This window comes from Ranitomeya variabilis, chromosome 1 (genome assembly GCF_051348905.1).
Source record: "Ranitomeya variabilis isolate aRanVar5 chromosome 1, aRanVar5.hap1, whole genome shotgun sequence".
NCBI classification, from domain to species: Eukaryota; Metazoa; Chordata; class Amphibia; order Anura; family Dendrobatidae; genus Ranitomeya; species Ranitomeya variabilis.
Genome location: NC_135232.1, coordinates 787,531,434 through 787,553,181, shown reverse-complemented (window position 1 = coordinate 787,553,181; position 21,748 = coordinate 787,531,434). Strand labels below are relative to the sequence as shown.

The window sequence follows — 21,748 nt, the reverse complement described above, 5'->3', positions numbered from 1 at the left end:
GTTTAAATTATAGTTCTGTTTTAAGGTCAGGACTTTGACTTGGCTATTTCAAAACTGTAAATTTATTCTTTTTTAACAATTCTTTTATAGAATGACTTGTGTGCTCTGGGTCGCTGTCTTGCTGAATGACCCATGTTCTCTTGAAATTCACCTCATTTGCAGATGTCCTGACATTTTCTTTTAGTATTTGCTGTTAGAATTCAGAACCCATTGTTTCATCAATGATGATAAGCAGTCCTAGTCCAGATGCATCAAAACAGGCCCAAACCATGATACTATCACCACTGTCTTTTACAGACAGATCTGAGGTTTTTATGCTGTAAAGCAGGGTTTTTTTTATCTACAAACATTTCTCATTTAAACTAAAAAGCTCTATTTTAGTCTCATCCATCCATAAAACATTGCTCCAATAGCTCTTATGGCATCTTTAGGCGATCTTTAGCAAACTGCAGTCAGAAGCAATGCTATTTTTAGAGAGCAATGGCTTTCTCCTTGTATTTAACCATGTTTTTTTCAATGGAGGTCGTATGAATATTAACAACAAATGTGAGAAAGGCCTTAGGAGTTACCTTGAGTTTCTTTGTGACCTCGTAGACTATTAAATTCCTTGTTCTTGGTGTGATCTTTGTTGGTTTACCACTCCTGGAAAGGTAATAATGGTCTTGAATTTCATCCATTTCTACACAATCTGAATAACTGTGGATTGCTGGAGTCCAAACTCATTAGAATTGGTTTTGTAACCCTTTTTCAGCCTAAAATAACTACCTTCTACTGAGGTGCTCAGAAATCTCATTTGGTTGGGCCACATGACTCTCTTCCACAAACATGTGTTGTGAAGATCAGACTTTGATAGAGCCCTCTTCTTTTAATATAACAGGTTGCTATTTTTGTTTTTTAAACAGACTAACATTTTGCTATCAAATTTTCTGCTAATCCTAAAGGTTCACATACTTTTGGCAAAAAAACATATCTAATATTTTTTACTCATTTGTTTAATTAGGTTGTCTTTAACTGCTTTTATGATTTGTATGAAAATCTGTTGAAGTATTAGGTTAAATTTATGCAGAAATATGGAAAATTCTGAAGAGTTTGCAAACTTTCACGCACCTCTGCAGGCAGTATAGCATAGAGAGTTATTCAAAATTCATATAATATAGTCTCCATATCCTGCTGCACACATATCCTTGTTTTTGTAGGTATGTTGGCTATATATGTGGCAGCTAAGCTTTGCTTTAACAAAGAGTTAAGAATAGTAGGCTTGACCTGTGCTCATGTTACACCTGTTCACTTCCTTGCCACGAGGATACACAGACGTGGTTTGAAGGTATTTGTCAAACAGCTGCCAGAGTGAAGTCTGTCTTTGCCATGGCTGTGCCTTGCAGTTTCTCCTCGCTGCTACTTCTGCTCCTGCTGCGTGCTACTTTAGCACAAGGTAAGAGTTATCTTTAAAGTTCTTTATCCAGATGATACTCAGTTATGATGCTTATTTTACGTTCTCTTTTAGTAGCATCATTTTCTAGTCATAAGTTGACTAATTCCTAGCAATGATTATCATTAATAACATGCAAGTAAATGATTGCCAATAAAAGTCATGTTTTAACGTTGATATTAATTATGCACAAAATAGGCACTTTTTTTAACATTTTGTAGCCAGCAAAGGAGTTTGTAAAATTCTCCAGTAACGCCAATACTATGACATAGCACTAAGACAAGTCAGGGTTGGGACTTAATTGACACGCTATGCACTCCTGACGGATAACAAGTGTAAATATTGTTTCACTTTGTCTAAGAACTTCCTAATCCAGATGGCAAGTTTTATGACAAACTAAAACACAAAGATTGTTCCACTGTTATTGCTGCATGTTGTGAATGTTGTAGTTTATTTTATGTACTAGACCTTAAAGGGAACCTGTCAGCAGGATTGTGCACAGTAACCTCCAGACAGTGTCAGGTTGGTGCCGTTATACTGATTAGCATGATGCCTTGGATGATGAAATCCATCTTGTGTGTAGGTCACTGTGCACAATCCTGCTGACAGGTTCCCTTTAAATGAGTTGTCCAGTGTCCACCACTGGACAACCCCTTCTTAACTACTACGTTCTCCATCTAAAAATGAAAACACATATCTCCCAAACTGGCTGTGTTCCAGTGATGTCTGCGCAGTGTCTCCCAGCATATTGTTATGTCATGTGACCACTGCAGCCAATCAGTGGCTGCAGACTTTTAATATTGCATCAGAGAGAATGTCCCCTCTAACGGAATAGTGAAGGTTGAAGCCATTCAGCTACTACTAATTGGCTGCAGCTTTCACATAACACAGCACTGACATCCCTGGAAAAGGTCCTAGATTGGGAGGTGGGTATGTGATCTTTCTTTTATTTCACCTTGGGCACTTTAGCTGATAAGAAGAGGTTGTCCAAATTTGAGACTATACCTTTGAGAAGATGTGATAATTCTGTCATAGCTGAACGGAATACAAAATGAAATATGTGCCTTTTCTCCAGCAACACACATGCTAATCATGTTTTTTGTAAGTAAAAATCCTTATACATATATAATATTTTGGACCGTGCTCCTTCTAATGAAAGTACTGTATTGTAGCATGCATTCACACTGACAAAGATGATTATAAATTGTAAACTGGTGAGCAGGACCCTCACTTCTCCTGGACACTGTGTGGTACTTCGTAATGTCCCCGCTTAATTGTAAAGGGCTGTGGAATACAGTATGTTGGCACTATATAAATGAAATTATTATCATTAGTAAGACAAGCATTCCTAGAAATCTTTGTTTCTTGATTATTGTCCTTTCCAGACAGGCTGCCGATCACCCAAAAAAATTAAGCAAAATGCTCGTTCTTCAGGTGAAATGATTGTTAAGTTGGCAGTGAATCACTCAGTGTAAACAGAACATGTGCTGGTGAGAACAATGATATTCTATCACACTGAGCCTCCTGTGTTGCAGGCAATAGTGACCGGTCATGTGACCACAACTATGCGATTTGCATACATGCGATCATGTGCTGACTAGTGTTGAGTATTCCGATACCGCAAGTATCGGGTATCGGCCGATATTTGCTGTATCGGAATTCCGATACCGAGTTCCGATATTTTTGTGATATCGGAAATCGGAATCGGAAGTGTGCGGTGGGTATGGTTCCCAGGGTCTGGAGGAGAGGAGACTCTCATTCAGGCCCTGGGATCCATATTCATGTAAAAAATAAATAATAAAAATAAAAAATATTGATATACTCACCCCTCCGGCGGACCCTGGACCTTAGCGATGTAACCGGCAGCCTCCGTTCCTAAGAATGAGTGAGTGTAGGGCCTGCGATGACGTCGCGGCTTGTGATTGGTCGCGTGAGCGGTCACATGAGCGGTCACGCGGCCAATCACAAGCCGCGACGTCATCGAAGGTCCTTCACTCTGCATTCTTAGGGAACGGAGGCAGACGCTTGGACCGGTGAGAGCCGGGGCCGTCAGAGGGGTGAGTATATCAATATTTTTTATTTTTATTCTTTATTTCATACATGAATATGGATCCCAGGGCCTGAAGGAGAGTTTCCTCTCCTTCAGACCCTGGGAACCATTCCGATATTTTGTGTCCCATTGATATGCATTGGTATCGGGTGTCGGTATCGGCCGATCCAATCCGATACCGATACCTTTGCATATCGGAAGGTATCGCTCAACACTAGTGCTGACTAGATGTGCTTGCCGTCACTCAATAGAAGAGAATCTAGTCAGAATGTGATTGGAAGTGTACAATTCACATACTAGCGAAAATGAGACTGGCTGCTCTCACATGCAACGTTGGAGAATCCTGACAGTGTGTGGTGCAGATTTTCATCAGAAGGTCCCCCAAGTGGCAGACTTTATGGGTTTTTTTAACCTACTGCTTTTCCAAGCCTCATTGTCATGAGGCCAGGTTAAATAATAACAGAGGAACTTATGGACTAGCAAAGGTAACCTAGCATGACACTGAAGGTGAGCTGCCACACTATATGAAAAACAGAAATATTAAATATACCTCTACTCACCATACAGAAGCCCTCAGTCCTGGATACAGGGCAGTGAAGTGAAAGTCAATCATATCATGGGTACAAGTATTACATTTTTGAAATGAGTAGATCCCACACTTGTGTATGGAAATATAAACAAATCCAATTTCATGCCATAACTCAACCGGGTATGAGTAAATGTCAAAACACGTCAGCTGCGTTATTCAAGGATGTTCTGTTTTTAATCCCTTTATTAGCACTGAAAAATTAAAGTCGGTTATCTTTTAAATGTATCTATGGATAAGTGCTGGATCTATCATTTGCAAACACATGTAATCTTACACTAGATACAGATGCATATAGCTTCCTAGCTGGATATAAACATATCAAGTTTGTGGGGAGGTTCTATGAAATTTTATAGCCACACATCATGCAGAAACGTAGTTAGCAAATATTTTTTTAACAATTTTCCATGAGAGTGTGAACAGTTGTCCATGAGAGTTTGAGCTTGATTTTCACCTGTGTCTTTTGGAGTGTATTGAAGTGTGACATGAAACTTTTCACTCCAATTAAGGTAGCATGACTGATCAAATAAAGCTTCAACATGTACATCGTAAAACTGTCCTCCCATCTCTCATCCAACTCTTTCTTCAACCACCTGCAATCTGATTACTGGCCCATCACTCCACTCCAATTACCAAAATATATAATGTTCTGGTAGCGGCCAAAGCCATACAACATTACTGTGTGCTCCCCTGTATTATACCTGCCGTCTATGCTCAAAACAGTCGATCACTTCATCTTGTTTCTACTTCTCTTGTTCATTGGCATCACTGACTTGACCTTCTCCTGGATCTCCTCATACCTTACTAACCATACACTGAGATTCTGATACATCAAAGTGTTTATGTCAGAAATTGATTGACTTTCAACAGTCGCAAACTTTTTGTGACTTCTGGTGTTTTCACGCCAGGTTAAAATAGCTGTGACAAAATGGGCATAGCTGGGGTGGAGGTGGGACAAGGTGCAGCTACATCTTCCCGTCATATTCATGAAAAGTGGCAGCATTTCTGACACCACAAATGTCATTCCCTGATTGGAGTAACATTTCTGGTGTACGGAGGCATACACTACTGATAAGATGAGCCTCTTCATGAACGGTGAATTTTATTCCCGCATGCCCATTATTAAGACTGGCATACTGAATTGGAGCTTACTCTCTTCCACTTGCACACAGCCTCCTCATCTTGCCCTCTTTTCTGGTGTCCTTCATGACATTGTATGAAGGTGATACAAAGGAAACATGAGTTCTTTTAGAATCCTGGGGAAATCTTAATCAGGGCAGCCATTAATTATAATTCTTCACAGTAGAGGGGAGGTAAGGGTTTATAGGCGCACAGCTATGACACAGTTCTGAGCTGAAGTTGATCACAGGGGTTTTATTCAGTCTTCTTTTCATCACACAGAATCACTTCTCTTCATTGAATCAACCCATATGAAAGTCTCTAACAGATAACGTCCAATCACAGATAACTTCTGTTCACACAGTGTCTTAATCCAAGCAGAACTGTACCTTGCTCATGCAGTGAGGTGGGGGGAGGGCGATGAGTCCGGTGCTGTAGCTCTCTCACTTCCATCTTGAGGTAATAAAGATGCTCCTGGATGTCCTGATTGCTTCCAGCAATCACTTCCCAGGAAGAACTGTTCAATACAGCTTGTCTGATTTCAGTCTAATAGGAGACTCTCTTACACATACCTTACTCTTGGATGTCCAGGACCCAATTACAACTTTCCCAGTATTCCCTGGGGCTGAGATAACCACTCCCTGTATGCTTTAACCATTTTACCAGCTATAGTTGCTGGATGATTCTAAGTCAACAGTGCAGCTTCTATCTGTCACATAATAACAATAATAATAAGCACTTTGTGGCTGCCAAAGAAAGGGAGTCTTTAGCTCATCCAGTAACAGAAGTTGTCAAAATGCTACGTAATTATACTATTTCTACTCTGGGAAAATTCATGCCACTTTAGTGGTGTTTGGCAAAAAAGTTTTGAAATGTGAAGACTCCAAGTTGGGTCTCCATCTGTTGGGTTGCCTATAGTGGAAGGGGACACAAAGCCTCATTATACTACTTCTACTCTGCTGAAATTTATGTCACTTCCCCTAATTTTTGGAAATATTTGGACTTCAACAAGTTGGGTTTCCTTCATGTGTGCCTGTAGCAGTAAGGCTCCCACACTGGCAGGCCTACATATATTTTCAGTCAGCTACCTGTGATACTATCCTTAAATTTTTCTACCAATAGTAGTCTACAAAAATTATGTTTGTGCCACCTGAGTGTGGCTGAGCAGAAAAACAGTTCGAGCTGTTGCATGAGGTATCAGGGCTCCCAGCACAACAGGCCTACATCAGTCCCTCATCACCTCATAATTTAATTTGAACTTAAATTCAAAGCTGTAAATGCTGGCACAGACCTTGTCTCGTGCACAGCCCATGCCTGACTGCTGTGCCATTATAACATTTCTACTGTGGGTCAATTAATGCCACTTTTCCTGGTGTCTGCCCTTAATTTTTGGATATGTTTAGACTCCAAGTTGGGTCTCTTTCATGTGTGTTTCCTTTAGCAGTAGAGATCCGAGACTAGCAGGCCTGCACTTACTTTCAGCCAACTACCTGTGTTAATATCTTTAAAATTTTCTTCCAATAGTAGTATACGAACCTGACATCTGTGACACCTGAGTGTTGCTGAGCAGAAAAGCAGTTTGAGCTGTTGAATGAGGTATCAAGGTCCCAGAACAGCAGGCCTACACCAGTCCCTCACCCACCTCTTCTTAATTTAAACTTAAATTCAAAGCTGTAAATACTGGCCCAGACCCTGATACCTCATGAATAGCCTATGGCTGATTGCTGTTGTCCCATTATCAAATTTCTACCTGTGTTACTATCCTTACATTTTTCTATCAATAGTAGTGTGCTCACAGCTGAGTGTGGCTGAGCAGTAATGCAATTTGAGCTGTTGTATGAGGTATCAGGGCTCATAGCACAGCAGGCCTACATTGATCCCTCACTCACCTCTTCATTTGAACTTAAATTCAAAACTGTAAATGCTGGACTTGATCCTGGCCGATAAATGGCCCATGCATGACTGCTATTGTGCCATTATAAAATTTCTATTGTGGGTCAATTAATGCCACTTTTCCTGGTGTCTCTTCCCCTAATTTTTGGAAATGTTTAGACTCCAAGTTGGGTCTTCTGCATGTTTGTTGCCTTAATTTGGCAGAGCTCTCAGAGCACCAAGCCTACACCTGTTACTCATCCACCTGTTATTGATCAATGTTTAAGCTAGAAATACTGGTCCAAGCCCTGTCCCAGGCCCTGTCCCATGTATCCATGCTGTGCAGATATACTATTTGTACTCTGGGTCAATTGATGCCACATTTCCTAGTGTCTGCCCCAAATTTGAGCTATTTTGGCAGATTTTTGGCCACCTGAAGGTGTTGCCTATGTATTTGGTTTTGCCTCCCATTGAATTCAATAGGGTTTGGATATGTTTGACAAACTGTTCGGCAAACTGTTCTGCGAACATTGGGACGTTCGCCAATCCAAACTGATATATTTTTTTTAAATTCGTTTATTGATTACAACATCAATCATACATACATTTGCTTATATTCCCAGCATCCAGAAAGTACATAAAATTATTACATATAACCATATTTGGGATATTGCAAAGGTTACAAGCAATGTACGTCAATCATTTGGTTATATCTTATACAAACTTTATCTACCTTATCTTCTAATAAAAAAAAAAAAAAAAAAAAGAAAAAAGGAAAAAAGAAAAACCTCCAAAACTAATACGCTGCCATTGAAAGGAAAGTTCTAGATAAATTTTGCCCTGTAGGCCACTACTGTTCCGTGTACTCCGACACCCCTTTCCTTACGTGAGTAGTAAGATATGTTAATCTAAACGGTATGGGAAGAAGAGTTCCATCTCCCCCATATCTTCTCAAATTTAGCTGGATTACCTCTATTTTGGTATAATGTCCGTTCATATGGAACAATGGAATTCACCAAATCGACCCATGCTCTAAGAGTTGGACTAGAGCCCCCCATCCACCGTAAAGCTAACACCTTTCGTGCTAAAAACAGAGTCTCCCTCAGAAAAATTCCTATGTGACGATCCCATGTCTCAGTCTCCCATACTCCGAATAAACACACCAGAGGCTCAAGTGGGACAGGGATAGATATCAGTGAAGTCAATAGTGTCGTTACCTCTTTCCAGAATTGGGAAATAATAGGACACTGCCATATCATGTGGATGAAATCTGCGTTGCTGGAATGGCATCTCAGGCAGTCTGATGAGTGTGAGCGGCCCATTTTGAAGAGACGAATTGGGGTCAGATAGGATTGATATATAATATACAATTGTATCATCCTATTGTTTACTGATGGGGAAACTTTAGTTGGGGATTCCAAGATTTCATCCCATTCCTCCCCCAGTGTGTCCGGGAGGAGCCGTCCCCACCTCCCCTTAATGGAATCTAGGGTGGATCCCTCATTCATGGATAATAGATAGGTATATAGAGAAGAAATAAGTCCCTGGGGACCCTGCGAATTAAGGATACCTATTAACGGTAAATCTGAAATAGCACGACCTGTATCCGTACTCCGCATATGTGACTGGAAGGCTGACCTTAATTGTAGGTAACGGAAAAATTGAGATTTTGGTATGTTGTATATGGTTTGTAACTGCTCAAAGGAGCTAAAGATCCCTTGTTGGTGTAAATTACCCACTGTAAGAACACTATATGATATCCAGAATTTAGTGGATGGGTGACCCAGTAATATCGGGAAATAACCATTATTCCACAATGGCATTTCAGTTGCTATATCCGCAAATCCTATTAATTTTTTAATTTGCCTCCAAATTGATCGTGCCAGTCGGAGCATAGGGAGTATATTAGGAACCGCAGTTCTCTCCATTTCCAAAAAACCCAGTGGACAATCAACTTTGGCTGAGTACAAAATGTGGTGTTCAGAGTTGGGAAGAGTCCTCCCGGGCATCCACGTATTCAACACTCTGGCCTGGCCCGCTAGGTAATAGAGATAGAAATCTGGCAGAGCCGCCCCACCCCCTTGTTTAGGTCTCTGTAGAGTAGATAATTTAAGCTTAGGTCTAGCCTTTCCCCATATGAAGGATGTAGTAAGGGAATTTAGGGTTGCGAAGAAAGACTTAGGTATAATAACTGCACTATGTTGAAAACAATAACTCAACTTGGGGAGTAATATCATCTTTATAAGATTAATACGTCCAGCTACAGATAATGGTAATTTGTCCCAGGTAGCAAATTTGGATTTAACCACATCCAGTAACGGGAATATATTTAGATGTGAATCTAGGTGACTACTTTGGGACATATATATTCCTAAATATTTAAACTGGGAGACAATGGGTAGCAGTGAGAGAGTTTCAAGGCAGGGCATTGGAGCATGGGAAAGAGGCATCAGAGAAGATTTTTCCCAGTTTATATAAAGGCCAGAAAATTTACTGAATCTATCAATCATCGTTATTACTTTTGGTAGTGTGTCTTCCGTTTGATCCATAAACACCACCATGTCATCAGCATACAGACCGATGACATCCACCCTATCAGCAATATGTATCCCTTTAATATCCACAGAGGACCTCATTCGTATTGCCAGAGCTTCTATCGCCAAGGCAAATAGAGCTGGGGAGAGAGGGCACCCCTGCCGAGTTCCCCTATGCAAAGAGAACGATGCAGACATTAAGCCGTTCACTACCATACGTGCCTTGGGTTTTGCATATAGCGTATCTATCCCTCTCAAAAATTTATTCCCGAACCCATATTTCCGCAAACATGCAATTAAGAAGGGCCATTCGAGGGAGTCAAAAGCCTTGGCTGCGTCTAGCGAAGCCAATGCCCATTTGTTATCTGGTTCCAGAGAACTATATTGTATGACTGACTGTACCCTCCTGATATTTATGGAAGTGTTTTTCCCCGGCATAAAACCGGTTTGATCCGGGTGTATGAGATCTAATATGATCTTGTTCAGTCTAGTGGCTAAAATCTTAGTGAAAATTTTATAATCCACATTTACCAAAGAAATTGGTCTATATGATCCACAATCTAAGGGATCCCTCCCCTCCTTCTTAAGTACTATAACATTAGCATCATAAAACGTTTCAGGAATAGATTCCCCCTCCCATATTCCTTTGAGTACTTTTAGTAATATGGGGGCTAGCTTGTCCCGGTATTTCCTATAGAATTCTATGGGAAACCCATCAGGTCCTGGGGCCTTTCCAGTTGCCATATCAGCCATAGCTTGCTCCACCTCTTCCAGAGTAAATTCAGCCTCCATAAGGGCTTGTTGCGATGAATTTAGTAAGGGGAATGTTATATCTGATAAATAACCTAAGCACTCATCAATATCAGAGTTATTACTAGATTTATATAACAAGGTATAGTAGTCATAGAAACACTGAAGTATCTCATCAGAAGAGGATACTAAAGATCCATCAGACACCCGGATCTGTAAAATTGTATTGGAGGTATTGTGTTGACGTACCAAGAAGGCTAGCAGTGTACTGGCCTGATTCCCTAACTCAAAATAAGATTGGCGGGTGAAAAACAATTTACGTTTTGACTTGACCTCTGCATGTTGGGTATAGAGTCTTTGGGAGGTGAGCCATTCAATTCTGTTACTGCTGGACTGATTAGCTATATAGGCAGCCTCTGAATCTTTTAATCTTTGTTCTATCTCCTCATCCTCTTTCGCCGTTGCCCTCTTTATATAGGAGATAGTGGAGGACAGACATCCCCTTAAATATGCCTTCAGGGTGTCCCAATATAAACCAAGATTTTGGAGTTCCGAGTGTATCAGAATGAAGGTATCTAACTGAGCAACCGTCCTGTCACTAGAGTCTATTAATTTTAACCAGAAAGGACTCAATTTCCAGGACCCGTTGTGAGAATCGGATCGTCCATATTTAAGTTTAAGGATAACTGGGGAGTGATCCGAAATCCCACGGCTACCATGTTCAATACTATCCACCCACAGCGCCAATCCACTCGACCCAAATATATAATCTATCCGAGATAATGACTGTCTAGTGGATGAGTGACAGGTATACCCTTTGATCCCCGGATGATTCATTCTCCACAAATCCAGCCAACCACAACCATCCATAAATAATGCTAGTTGAGAGGGAGGCTGAGGTATAGTGTCTCCTGACGTTGCATCATCTAATCTCAATCTATCTATGGATTGATTCATAATCAGATTGAAGTCTCCCATGCAGATAACATTAGCTTCCGGGTACTTTAAAGAGAAGCCTAGAGCCAGACGGAGGACTGACATATTGGCAGGGGGGGGATTATAGATACATAGTAATACGTATTCTCGTGAGTTAATGAATGCATGTACAAACACAAAACGACCCTCTGGATCACGTCTCGCCTCCTTCGCCTCCCATCTGACCTCCTTGTGCACTAGTAGAGAGACCCCTCTTGAATAACTGGTGTGGAAAGCATGTAAGGACCACTGCACCCACGGCTTTTGCATACATCGAACTGTATCTCTTGTCAAATGTGTTTCTACCAGTGCTACAATGTGGGGGTGGCATCTTTTTATCTGTGAAAATACTTTAATTTTCTTTTTAGGGGTCTTTATGCCTCGGATATTCCAGGTCATGCATATAAGTTCAGTTCCCATATTTACTCTTAAGGGAAAAATTAGTGTATATCATTATTATTCGGGTGCGTTTCAACAGTAACATACTGGGCATAAAGTTAGTTTCAGCGGCAGCTTTACCTAATAAACAACTAAAACTAAACCATGAAACCAAGTTAAACAAGAAAACTTGAACAATAGGGGAGAGTATTTCCATCCTCCCACAGTCAGATTGAAAAGGGGATACCCTCACTGAATTCAGTGTCCGGTATTGTTGATTTCCCCGCACCCATACTGGAAGCTCAATTTTTATTGCCAACATCTAAGGAACCCAAGTTAGGGGGCTTCCACAGTTGATCCTCCGCTAGATCGCAGCCATTCAATCGCCTCCGCTGGGTCTGTGAAGAATAGTGAGGAGCTCTTGTGGACGATACGGAGCCGAGCTGGATAGAGCATAGAATAAACAATGTTCTTGTCTCTAAGTTGCTTCTTAACATCCACAAATCTTGCACGTTGTTTTTGAAGATCCGCGGAAAAATCTGGAAAAATTGATATGGTGGCATTGCCAAGTTTGATGAGGCCCTTCTGTCGTGCCAAACGAAGAATAGTATCCCTGTCTCTGCAATTAAGAAGACGTGCCAGGAGAGGTCTCGGCGGAGCTCCAGGAGGCAGAGGCCTTGTTGGTACTCTATGGGCTCTTTCCACCGAAAATGTTGAGGAGAATTCATCTCCCAGTGTGGACTTTAGCCAGCCCTCCAGAAATTGCTCAGGCTGCTGACCCTCTGACCTCTCCGGGAGACCTATAATTCGGACATTGTTCCGGCGTAGTCTATTTTCCAGGTCATCTGCTTTTTGCTTCCAAGCATTTACAGATCCAGTGGCTTTGGTTAATTTGGCCTCCATAGGAGTAATAGTGTCTTCTATAGTAGATACCCTCGTTTCAACCTCTGACATACGCCCCCTCATAGTTTGCATATCATGTCGCAGGCGGCCCACCTCAGTATGCACATCCTCTATTTTCTCCGTAAGAGATGCTCTAGTGAGGGATATGGCCTGCATTAACTGCTCCGATGCCTGTTTGAGAGTCAATTCTTCCTCCTCTCCTTCCCCAGTACCGTCAGAGGGGCGACCCCTGCGTTGAGAGGATGTGGGGTTATTTCTAAGATTGCGCACATTTTCGTGGGGGTCATCCTTAGCAAATTTTTTAAGTTTTTCAGCAGCCGTTGCTCCTCTAGGATGCTGCATGGCGAATATACAGAAAAGGGACCTCACAGATTAGTGCTAGAAGTAGTTATAGGCAAACCGTGCTCCAACTTTATGGATATAAATGAAACAAGCTCTGTATAGTATTAGATGATGCTCCAAGGTTCCACAAATTGTGTGTTAGCAAGTGATGATAGGGAGGACCGCAGGGTAGTAGTCCAAGTGTTAATTTATGTAGTTAGGCCTTATATGTTGGGCGGGTGCTCAGTTCATGCAGACAGGGAGAGCAGCAGGGAGGGGGTTAATTCCCACTATTATGGTGCCACCAGTGCAGCGATTAATTAACAGAGGAGGTGCAGGGCCCAATGTCTCAGGGCATACATACACCGCACCACCTCACTAGTTTCCACAGAAAAGTTTCACCTGCAGCACTGTAAATGTATATAGCATCACCGCCTGTGCTGTTAGGCAGCGTGCTGTAATAATGGCCGCCTCTCCCCCTGAGCCCCTCCGTCCCCCTCAGGCCCCACAACTGTCGTATACTAGGATGGGTCTCACCGCTGCGTTCCTGCCCCTCTCAGCTCCGTTATAAAAGAAAAATCCGGTACCAGCTGGAGGCGATGGCGTCTTGTGTCCCAGAGCGCGCATGCAGAAGATGGCTGCCGCTCCACGTGTGCCCTCCCAGCACCTCCGTCTCCTGCAGGCTCCGCCGCCCGCCTAGATCTTCTGGCTCCTGTGCGCCGGTGTCCTCCAGCGATCCCCGCCGATGTCTGCCGAGTCGCCGGGTCCAGCAAGGAGAGCCCGACACTGAAGGGAGCCGGCACTTGTGCTTTGCTCAGCCAGAGCGCGCGCAGGTAATATGGCCGCCGCCACACAAGAAGTTCTCATTAGCCCGGGTCACCACAGTTTTCGGCACTCCAGGACCTTGCTGCGTCAATCCGAAGGGGTCCTAAGAATCCTGGGGGTCTTGGGGCATCAGCGCCGGTCTGAGTTTTGTATAAACGGTGAATTTTAATGGCAAAATAGAATCAGGATGGTAGGAGCTTACACAGGCACGTCTTCCTTCCTCTGCTACATAGCCACGCCCCCCCATCCAAACTGATATTTGAAAGGTTCACTCACCTCTATTCAGAACTTCACTGTTGTGGATTATTTTTATATTGTCCACATAAATGATGCAGATTTCTGCTATTTTACTTTTATTCTGACCTGTATTAAGCATCAAACACACTATCATGTACTAAAGTACAGTAACATGTAAAAGTTTGGGCAGACTTGGTCAAAATTACTGTTATTGTAAACAGTTAAGCAAGTTGAAGATGAAATGATCTCTAAAATTCCAACCTTTAAAAATGACACATTTCATTTGCATTTTAGGCAAGAAAAAAATATATTGACATTTTTTATATTTTTAAAAATTACAAAATGGAAAATGGGCCAATGCAAAAGTTTGGGCACCTTTTGAGATTTGTATGCTCAGATAACTTTGACCAAGGTTTCAGACTTTAACCACTTTGACCAAGGTTTCAGACTCCCGTTGATTTGGGCTCGTGCACTGAGCCCACATCTTTTCCGGCACTTGCCTCTAACACGCGGGTGCTATCGCGATCCACCCGGGGCCATTAACTAGTTAAATGCCGCTGTCAATCTCTGATAGCGGCATTTAACGCGCTCTTCTGGCAAGCACGCCGCAAATCCTGCCCATCGGTGCCCCCTTCACGTGATCGTGGGTCGCCAATGGGTTGGCATGAGAACCAGAGGTCTCCAGCAGACCTCTATGGTTGTCACTACTCGATTGCTATGAGCGCCACCCTGTGGTCGGTGCTCATAGCAAGTGAGCAATTCTGCTACATACAGGCGATCTTGGCGATCGCCTGTATATAGCAGAGCCAATCTATTTATGGCAGCTTCTAGTCTCCCATGGAGGCTATTGAAGCATGCCAAAAGTAAAGTAAGGTGTAATAGTAAAATGTTTTTAAAAATATATATACCGTATTTTCCGGCGTATAAGACGACTGGGCGTATAAGACGACCCCCCAACTTTACCAGTTAAAAAATAAAATCTTCTTAAAAGTTGGGGGTCTTCTTATACACCGTATGTCGTCTTATAGGGCCGGTGAATATGTGCCTTTTGGGGGGGGGGGGGGGAGTGATCCTGATGAGGACGAGGGGGCGTCTCACAGGAAAGTGAGTATCCCCCATTACCTTATCATAGCGCTGCAGCGTGGGGTCTCTGTGCTGGGAGCGGCGGCTGCTGTGCTGTGGCGGCTCCTCTTCTGCAGTGTGGGGCCTCTGGTGCTGTGGGGCGGTGGCGGCGGCGTATCTTCATGCAGTCGGGGCTCCTCCGGCATCTCAGCCTGGAAGCCCCGCCGGCAACTCCATCGGTACAATGCGGTCAGGTGGCCTCCGGGAAAATGGCCGCTGCTCAGATTCAGATCTCGTCCCGAGATCTCGGGAGACGAGATCTGAATCTGAGCAGCGGCCATTTTCCCGGAGGCAGCTCAATAGGTGCGATGCGGTGGCCCGGCCGCTGGGGGCTGTGCATGCTCAGATTCAGATCTCGTCCCGAAATCTCGGGACACGAGATCTGAATCTAAGCAGCGGCCATTTTCCCGGAGGCCAGCGCATTACACCGATGGAGTTGCCGGCGGGGCTTCTAGGCTTTGAGATGCCGGAGGAGCCCCGACTGCATGAAGATACGCCACCGCCGCCACCGCCCCACAGCACCAGAGGCCCCACACTGCAGAAGAGGAGCCGCCACAGCACAGCACAGCAGCCGCCGCTCCCAGCACAGAGACCCCACGCTGCAGCGCTATGATAAGGTAATGGGGGATACTCACTTTCCTGTGAGACGCCCCCTCGTCGTCATCAGGATCACTCCCCCCCCCCACCCACCATATACACCCGGCGTACAAGGCGATTCCCGGCGTACAAGACGACCCCCGACTTTTAAGAAGATTTTCAGGGGTTAAAAAGTCGTCTTGTACGCCGGAAAATACGGTATATAAAAAAAATATGAATTCAAATCACCCCCCTTTCGCCCGATTCAAAATAAAACAATAAAAAAATTAAAACATACACATATTTGGTATCACCGCATTTAGAATCGCCCGTTCTATCAAAATAAAAAAATAATTAATCCAATCACTAAACGCAATACAGAGAAAAAAAGTCAAAATGCCAGAATTACGTTTTTTTGGTCGCCCCAACATTGCACTATAATGTAATAACGGGTGATCAAAGGATTGTATCTACAACAAAATGGTATCAAGAAAAACTTCACCTCAGCACGCAAAAAAATAAGCCCTTACCCAACCCCAGCTCACGAAAAATGGAGACTCTATGGGTATCGGAAAATGGTGCAATTTTTTTTTTAACAAACTTTAGAATTTTTTTCATCACCTAAATAAAAAAGAACCTAGACATGTTTGGTGCCTATGAACTCATAATGAACAGATGATTGGCCTCGGGGAGACCAAAACATCCAACACCGCGGAGACACCATCACGTGTTTCTCAACGCAGTGATCCAGAACACTGCCCCCATCCCTTATGGGAAATATGCAAATGCATGTAGGATAGCTGCGGATACACCATCACGTGTTTCTCAACGCAAGCAGTGAATAGCCAGACCTTTCCCCGGGAAGGAACAACCACGGGAAGGGCAGCATCCAATAAAGGAAAACATCCAATACAGGAAAACCACCTATGCCAAGCATGGTATCCATCCACAGACAGCTGTTTCGGGGTGTTTGCCCCTCATCAGTGTGGAGTAGGAATCTATCTGCCCCCATTCCTTATGGGAAATATGCAAATGCATGTAGGATAGCTGCGGAGACACCATCACAGCTGTCTGTGGATGGATACCATGCTTGGCATAGGTGGTTTTCCTGTATTGGATGTTTTCCTTTATTGGATGCTGCCCTTCCCGTGGTTGTTCCTTCCCGGGGAAAGGTCTGGCTATTCACTGCTTGCGTTGAGAAACACGTGATGGTGTCTCCGCAGCTATCCTACATGCATTTGCATATTTCCCATAAGGGATGGGGGCAGTGTTCTGGATCAATGCGTTGAGAAACACGTGATGGTGTCTCCGCGGTGTTGGATGTTTTGGTCTCCCCGAGGCCAATCATCTGTTCCTTTACAGCCTTTTACTAGGCACTGCTCCTAATAGCCAGATTCCTACTCCACACTGATGAGGGGCAAACACCCCGAAACAGCTGTCTGTGGATGGATACCATGCTTGGCATAGGTGGTTTTCCTGTATTGGATGTTTTCCTTTATTGGATGCTGCCCTTCCCGTGGTTGTTCCTTCCCGGGGAAAGGTCTGGCTATTCACTGCTTGCGTTGAGAAACACGTGATGGTGTCTCCGCAGCTATCGTATATGAACTCATAATGACCTGCAGAATCATAATGGCTGGTCACTGTTAGCATTTAGCAAATATGGTAAAAAAATAAACAAAACTGTGGGATTGCACTTTTTTTGCAATTTCACCGCACTTGGATTTTTTTTCCCGTTTTCTATTACACGATATGTTAAAACCAATGATGTCATTCAAAAGTACAACTCGTCCCGCAAAAAAGAAGCCCTCACATGGCCATTTTGAACAAAAATAAAGTTATGGCTCTGGGAAGAAGGGGAGCAAAAAAGTGAAAATGCAAAACCAAAAATACCTTTGGTCATTAAGGACATAACTAGCCTGTTATGGTTATGGCTTGTTCACTATCATCGCTAGGAAAGGCCAGGTGATCCCAGCTTTATAAAAACCCTGCCTCTTCTAACCTTGTGCCAAAACACAGCAGCCATGGCATCTTCTAAGCAGCTGCCTAGAACTTTGAAAATAAAAATGGTAGAGAGCCACGAAGCAGGAGGAGGCTATAAGAAGATAGCAAAACGTTTTCAAGTTGTCCTTTCCTCAGTTTAAAATATAATTAAGAAAAAGCAATTAGTAGGAACAATGAAGGCCAAGATAAGGTCTGGAAGACCAAACTAAGGGTACCGTTACACAAAACGATTTACCAACGATCACGACCAGCGATACGACCTGGCCGTGATCGTTGGTAAGTCGTTGTGTGGTCGCTGGAGAGCTGTCACACAGACAGCTCTCCAGCGACCAAAGATGCCGAAGTCCCCGGGTAACCAGGGTAAACATCGGGTTACTAAGCGCAGGGCCGCGCTTAGTAACCCGATGTTTACCCTGGTTACCATCGTAAATGAAAAAAAAAAAACCGTACATACTCACATTCTGGTGTCCGTCAGGTCCCTAGCTGTCTGCTTCCCGCACTGACTGAGTGCCGGCCGTAAAGTGAAAGCAGAGCACAGCGGTGACGTCACCGCTGTGCTGTGCTTTTACTTTCCGGCCGGCAGTCAGTCAGTGCGGGAAGCAGACAGCAAGGGACCTGACGGACACCGGAATGTGAGTATGTATGTTTTTTTTTTTTTTACATTTACGATGGTAACCAGGGTAAACATTGGGTTACTAAGCGCAGCCCTGCGCTTAGTAACCCGATGTTTACCCTGGTTACAAGCGAACGCACACACCGATCCAGCGATGACAGCGGGAGATCCAGCGACGAAATAAAGTTCCAAACGATCTGCTACGACGTACGATTCTCAGCAGGGTCCCTGATCGCTGCTGCGTGTCAGACACAGTGATATCGTATGGATATCGCTGGAACGTCACGGATCGTACCATCGTAGCGACAAAAGTGCCACTGTGAGACGGTACCCTAAGTTTGAGTGATATCTGTTTCTAGGATTGAAATCGAGGAAAATCAGAATCTCTGCTTGACTACAAAAGACCTAGCAGAAAGATTTAGCAGACTCTGGAGTTGTGGTACATTGTTCTAATATTCAGAGACAACTGCACAAATATGGCCTTCAAGGAAGAGTCATCATAAGAAAACATCTCCTGCATCCTCACTATTAAATTCAGCATCAGAAGTATGTAAAAGAACTTTTGAACAAGCCTGATGCATTTTGGAAACAAATCCCATGGACCAATGTGTAACGCACAGTGTAGGAAAGACTAAGTGCAACAAGAAGTGATGAGGGGAAGGGAGCTCAAAACTAAGGAAAGGGGTTTTTGTCTCTACTCCTTCCTGCTTCCAGCGCTTTCTTCTCTTGTTCAGTGGTGACCTCTAGTTGCCAAACTAAGCTATTGCAGCATCATTTCGTATAACGGAAAACATTAACATGCTACACAGCCTCTGACACACTCGTTACATTATGAGGTTATAATAGAACCCTTTAGCCATAGTGATCAAAGATATGTGTGGAGAAAAAAGGCACAGAATTTCAGGAAAAGAACATCTTGCCACTATTAAACATAGGGGTGGATACAATGTTTTGGGGTTGTGTTGCAGCGAATTGCACGGATAACATTTCACGGGTAGAGGGAAGAATGGATTCAATGGAATTTCAACAAATTCTTGATGCAACCATAACACCATCTGCAAAAAAAGCTGAAGTTGAAAAGAGGATGGCTTCTACAAATGAATAGTGATCCTAAACACAAGTCAAAATCCACAATAGGCTACCTTAAAAGGTGCAATCTGAAGGTTTTACAATAGCCCTCACAGTCCCCTGGTCGGAACATCTGTGGCTAGACCTCAAAATAGCAGTGCATGCAAGATGACCTAGGAAATTTTCAAAGGAAGAATGAATGAAAATCCCTCAAAAAAGAATTGAAAGACTTGTATGGCTACAAAAAGCATTTACATTCTGTGATAATTTCAAAACGGGGTGCTACTTGGTACTAACTATGCAAGGTGCCCAAACTGTTGCATCGGCCAATTTTCCTATTGTAATTTTTAAAATGTAAAAGATGACAATATACAGTATATATTCCCTAAAATGGAATAGGAAAATGGAAAAAAGGAAATGTGCCATCTTTAGCTTTAGGACTTTTAGAGATAATTTCATCTTCAACTTACTTATCTGTTCACAATAACAGTAATTTTGAACAGGGGTGCCTTAACTTTTACATGCCACTGTATGTAGCACTGTGGCTCCCAGCACTGTGTTCTATAATAAAGTATTTTTGTCCTCTCTGGCCTGGGACTTTCTTCTGTTATCCAAAGTTCCAAAGTGTCAGCTATATCCTCGTTGTTTTTACTTTTACTTTCCTGAAATTCAACTTAAAGAAAACTTACTATCTACTATCTTTTGCCCATCTAAGGCCGGTTTCACATTTGCGGTTGTGTCCGCAGCGTTTCTTCTTGCAATTATCCGCATGCGTTGTTTATTCCTATCTTTAACATTAGGGACGCATGTGTCTGCATTCAATTGCGTTTTGCCGCGATTGACGAAGCATGCGTCATTTTGTCGTCTGCGGTTTGGCACGGTAAACGCTACATGTAGTAATTTTAGAGGCATCAATTTGCCGCCTAGAAACATATGCGGTTGTTAGCGGATGGAATGCGTCAAAAAATGCATTGTTGTCTATGTAAACGCATGAGGCCGCAAGCACATGCGTTTGCTTGCGTTTGTGAATGCATGCGTTGCACCAGAGAAAAACATGTCTAGACACTGATTAGCCACCCCCCCACATACAAAGTGATAAAGGGAGGGAGTGGACAGTAGAAGATCACTACGCAGCAGACAGAGAAGCTTTCCAGACGCAGCAGAGCAGACTGTTGTGAATTTGCTTTTTGCTCCCTCTAGTGGTTACTAGTTTTTTGACTCTGGTTTTTCTGTCATTCCTTTTATCCGCACCTGGGTCGTTAGTTAGGGGTGTTGCTATATAAGCTCTCTGGACCTTCAGTTCAATGCCTGGCAACGTAGTTATCAGAGCTAGTCTGCTGTGCTCTTGTCTACTGATCCTGGTTCCAGTTATATCAGCTAAGTCTGCCTTTTGCTTTTTGCTATTTGTTTTGGTTTTGTATTTTTGTCCAGCTTGTTCCAAATCTATATCCTGACCTTTGCTGGAAGCTCTAGGGGGGCTGGTGTTCTCCCCCCGGACCGTTAGACGGTTCGGGGGTTCTTGAATTTCCAGTGTGGATTTTGATAGGGTTTTTGTTGACCATATAAGTTACCTTTCTTTATTCTGCTATCAGTAAGCGGGCCTCTCTGTGCTAAACCTGGTTCATTTCTGTATTTGTCATTTCCTCTTACCTCACCGTCATTATTTGTGGGGGGCTTCTATCCAGCTTTGGGGTCCCCTTCTCTGGAGGCAAGAAAGGTCTTTGTTTTCCTCTACTAGGGGTAGCTAGATTCTCCGGCTGGCGCGTGTCATCTAGAATCAACGTAGGAATGATCCCCGGCTACTTCTAGTGTTGGCATTAGGAGTAGATATATGGTCAACCCAGTTACCACTGCCCTATGAGCTGGATTTTTGTATTCTGCAGACTTCCACGTTCCTCTGAGACCCTCGCCATTGGGGTCATAACAGTTTGCCAGGCCAGTATTAAATGTTTAATGCATTGCAGAAGAGGGATTATAAGAAAGAAGATTCTGAGTTTTTTTTTTTTTCTTCTTCCCCTTTACCTCAGAGTGGCTATGCTTGCTGCAGACATGAATGTCCAGACCTTGATTACAAGTGTGGACCAGCTGGCTACTCGTGTGCAGGGCATACAAGACTATGTTATCAGAAATCCTAGGTCAGAACCTAAAATACCGATTCCTGAACTGTTTTCCGGAGACAGGTTTAAGTTTAGGAATTTCGTGAATAATTGTAAATTGTTTTTGTCCCTGAGACCCTGTTCATCTGGAGATTCTGCTCAGCAAGTAAAAATTGTTATTTCGTTCTTACGGGGCGACCCTCAGGATTGGGCTTTTTCGCTGGCGCCAGGAGATCCGGCATTGGCTGATCTTGATGCGTTTTTTCTGGCGCTCGGTTTACTTTATGAGGAAC

General features: G+C 43.2%; 1 protein-coding gene across 1 annotated transcript in view; it reads left to right on the top strand.

The window, feature by feature from the left end:
• The first annotated feature begins 1,304 nt into the window (after window positions 1-1,304).
• Window positions 1,305-21,748, top strand: part of CIST1 (colon, intestine and stomach enriched 1) — a 233,774-nt gene continuing 213,330 nt past the window's right edge. The window contains exon 1 of the mRNA XM_077272939.1: window positions 1,305-1,432. Within this exon, the coding sequence (XP_077129054.1) occupies window positions 1,366-1,432 (67 nt within the window). The 5' untranslated portion in view covers window positions 1,305-1,365. The remainder of the gene's footprint in view (window positions 1,433-21,748) is intronic.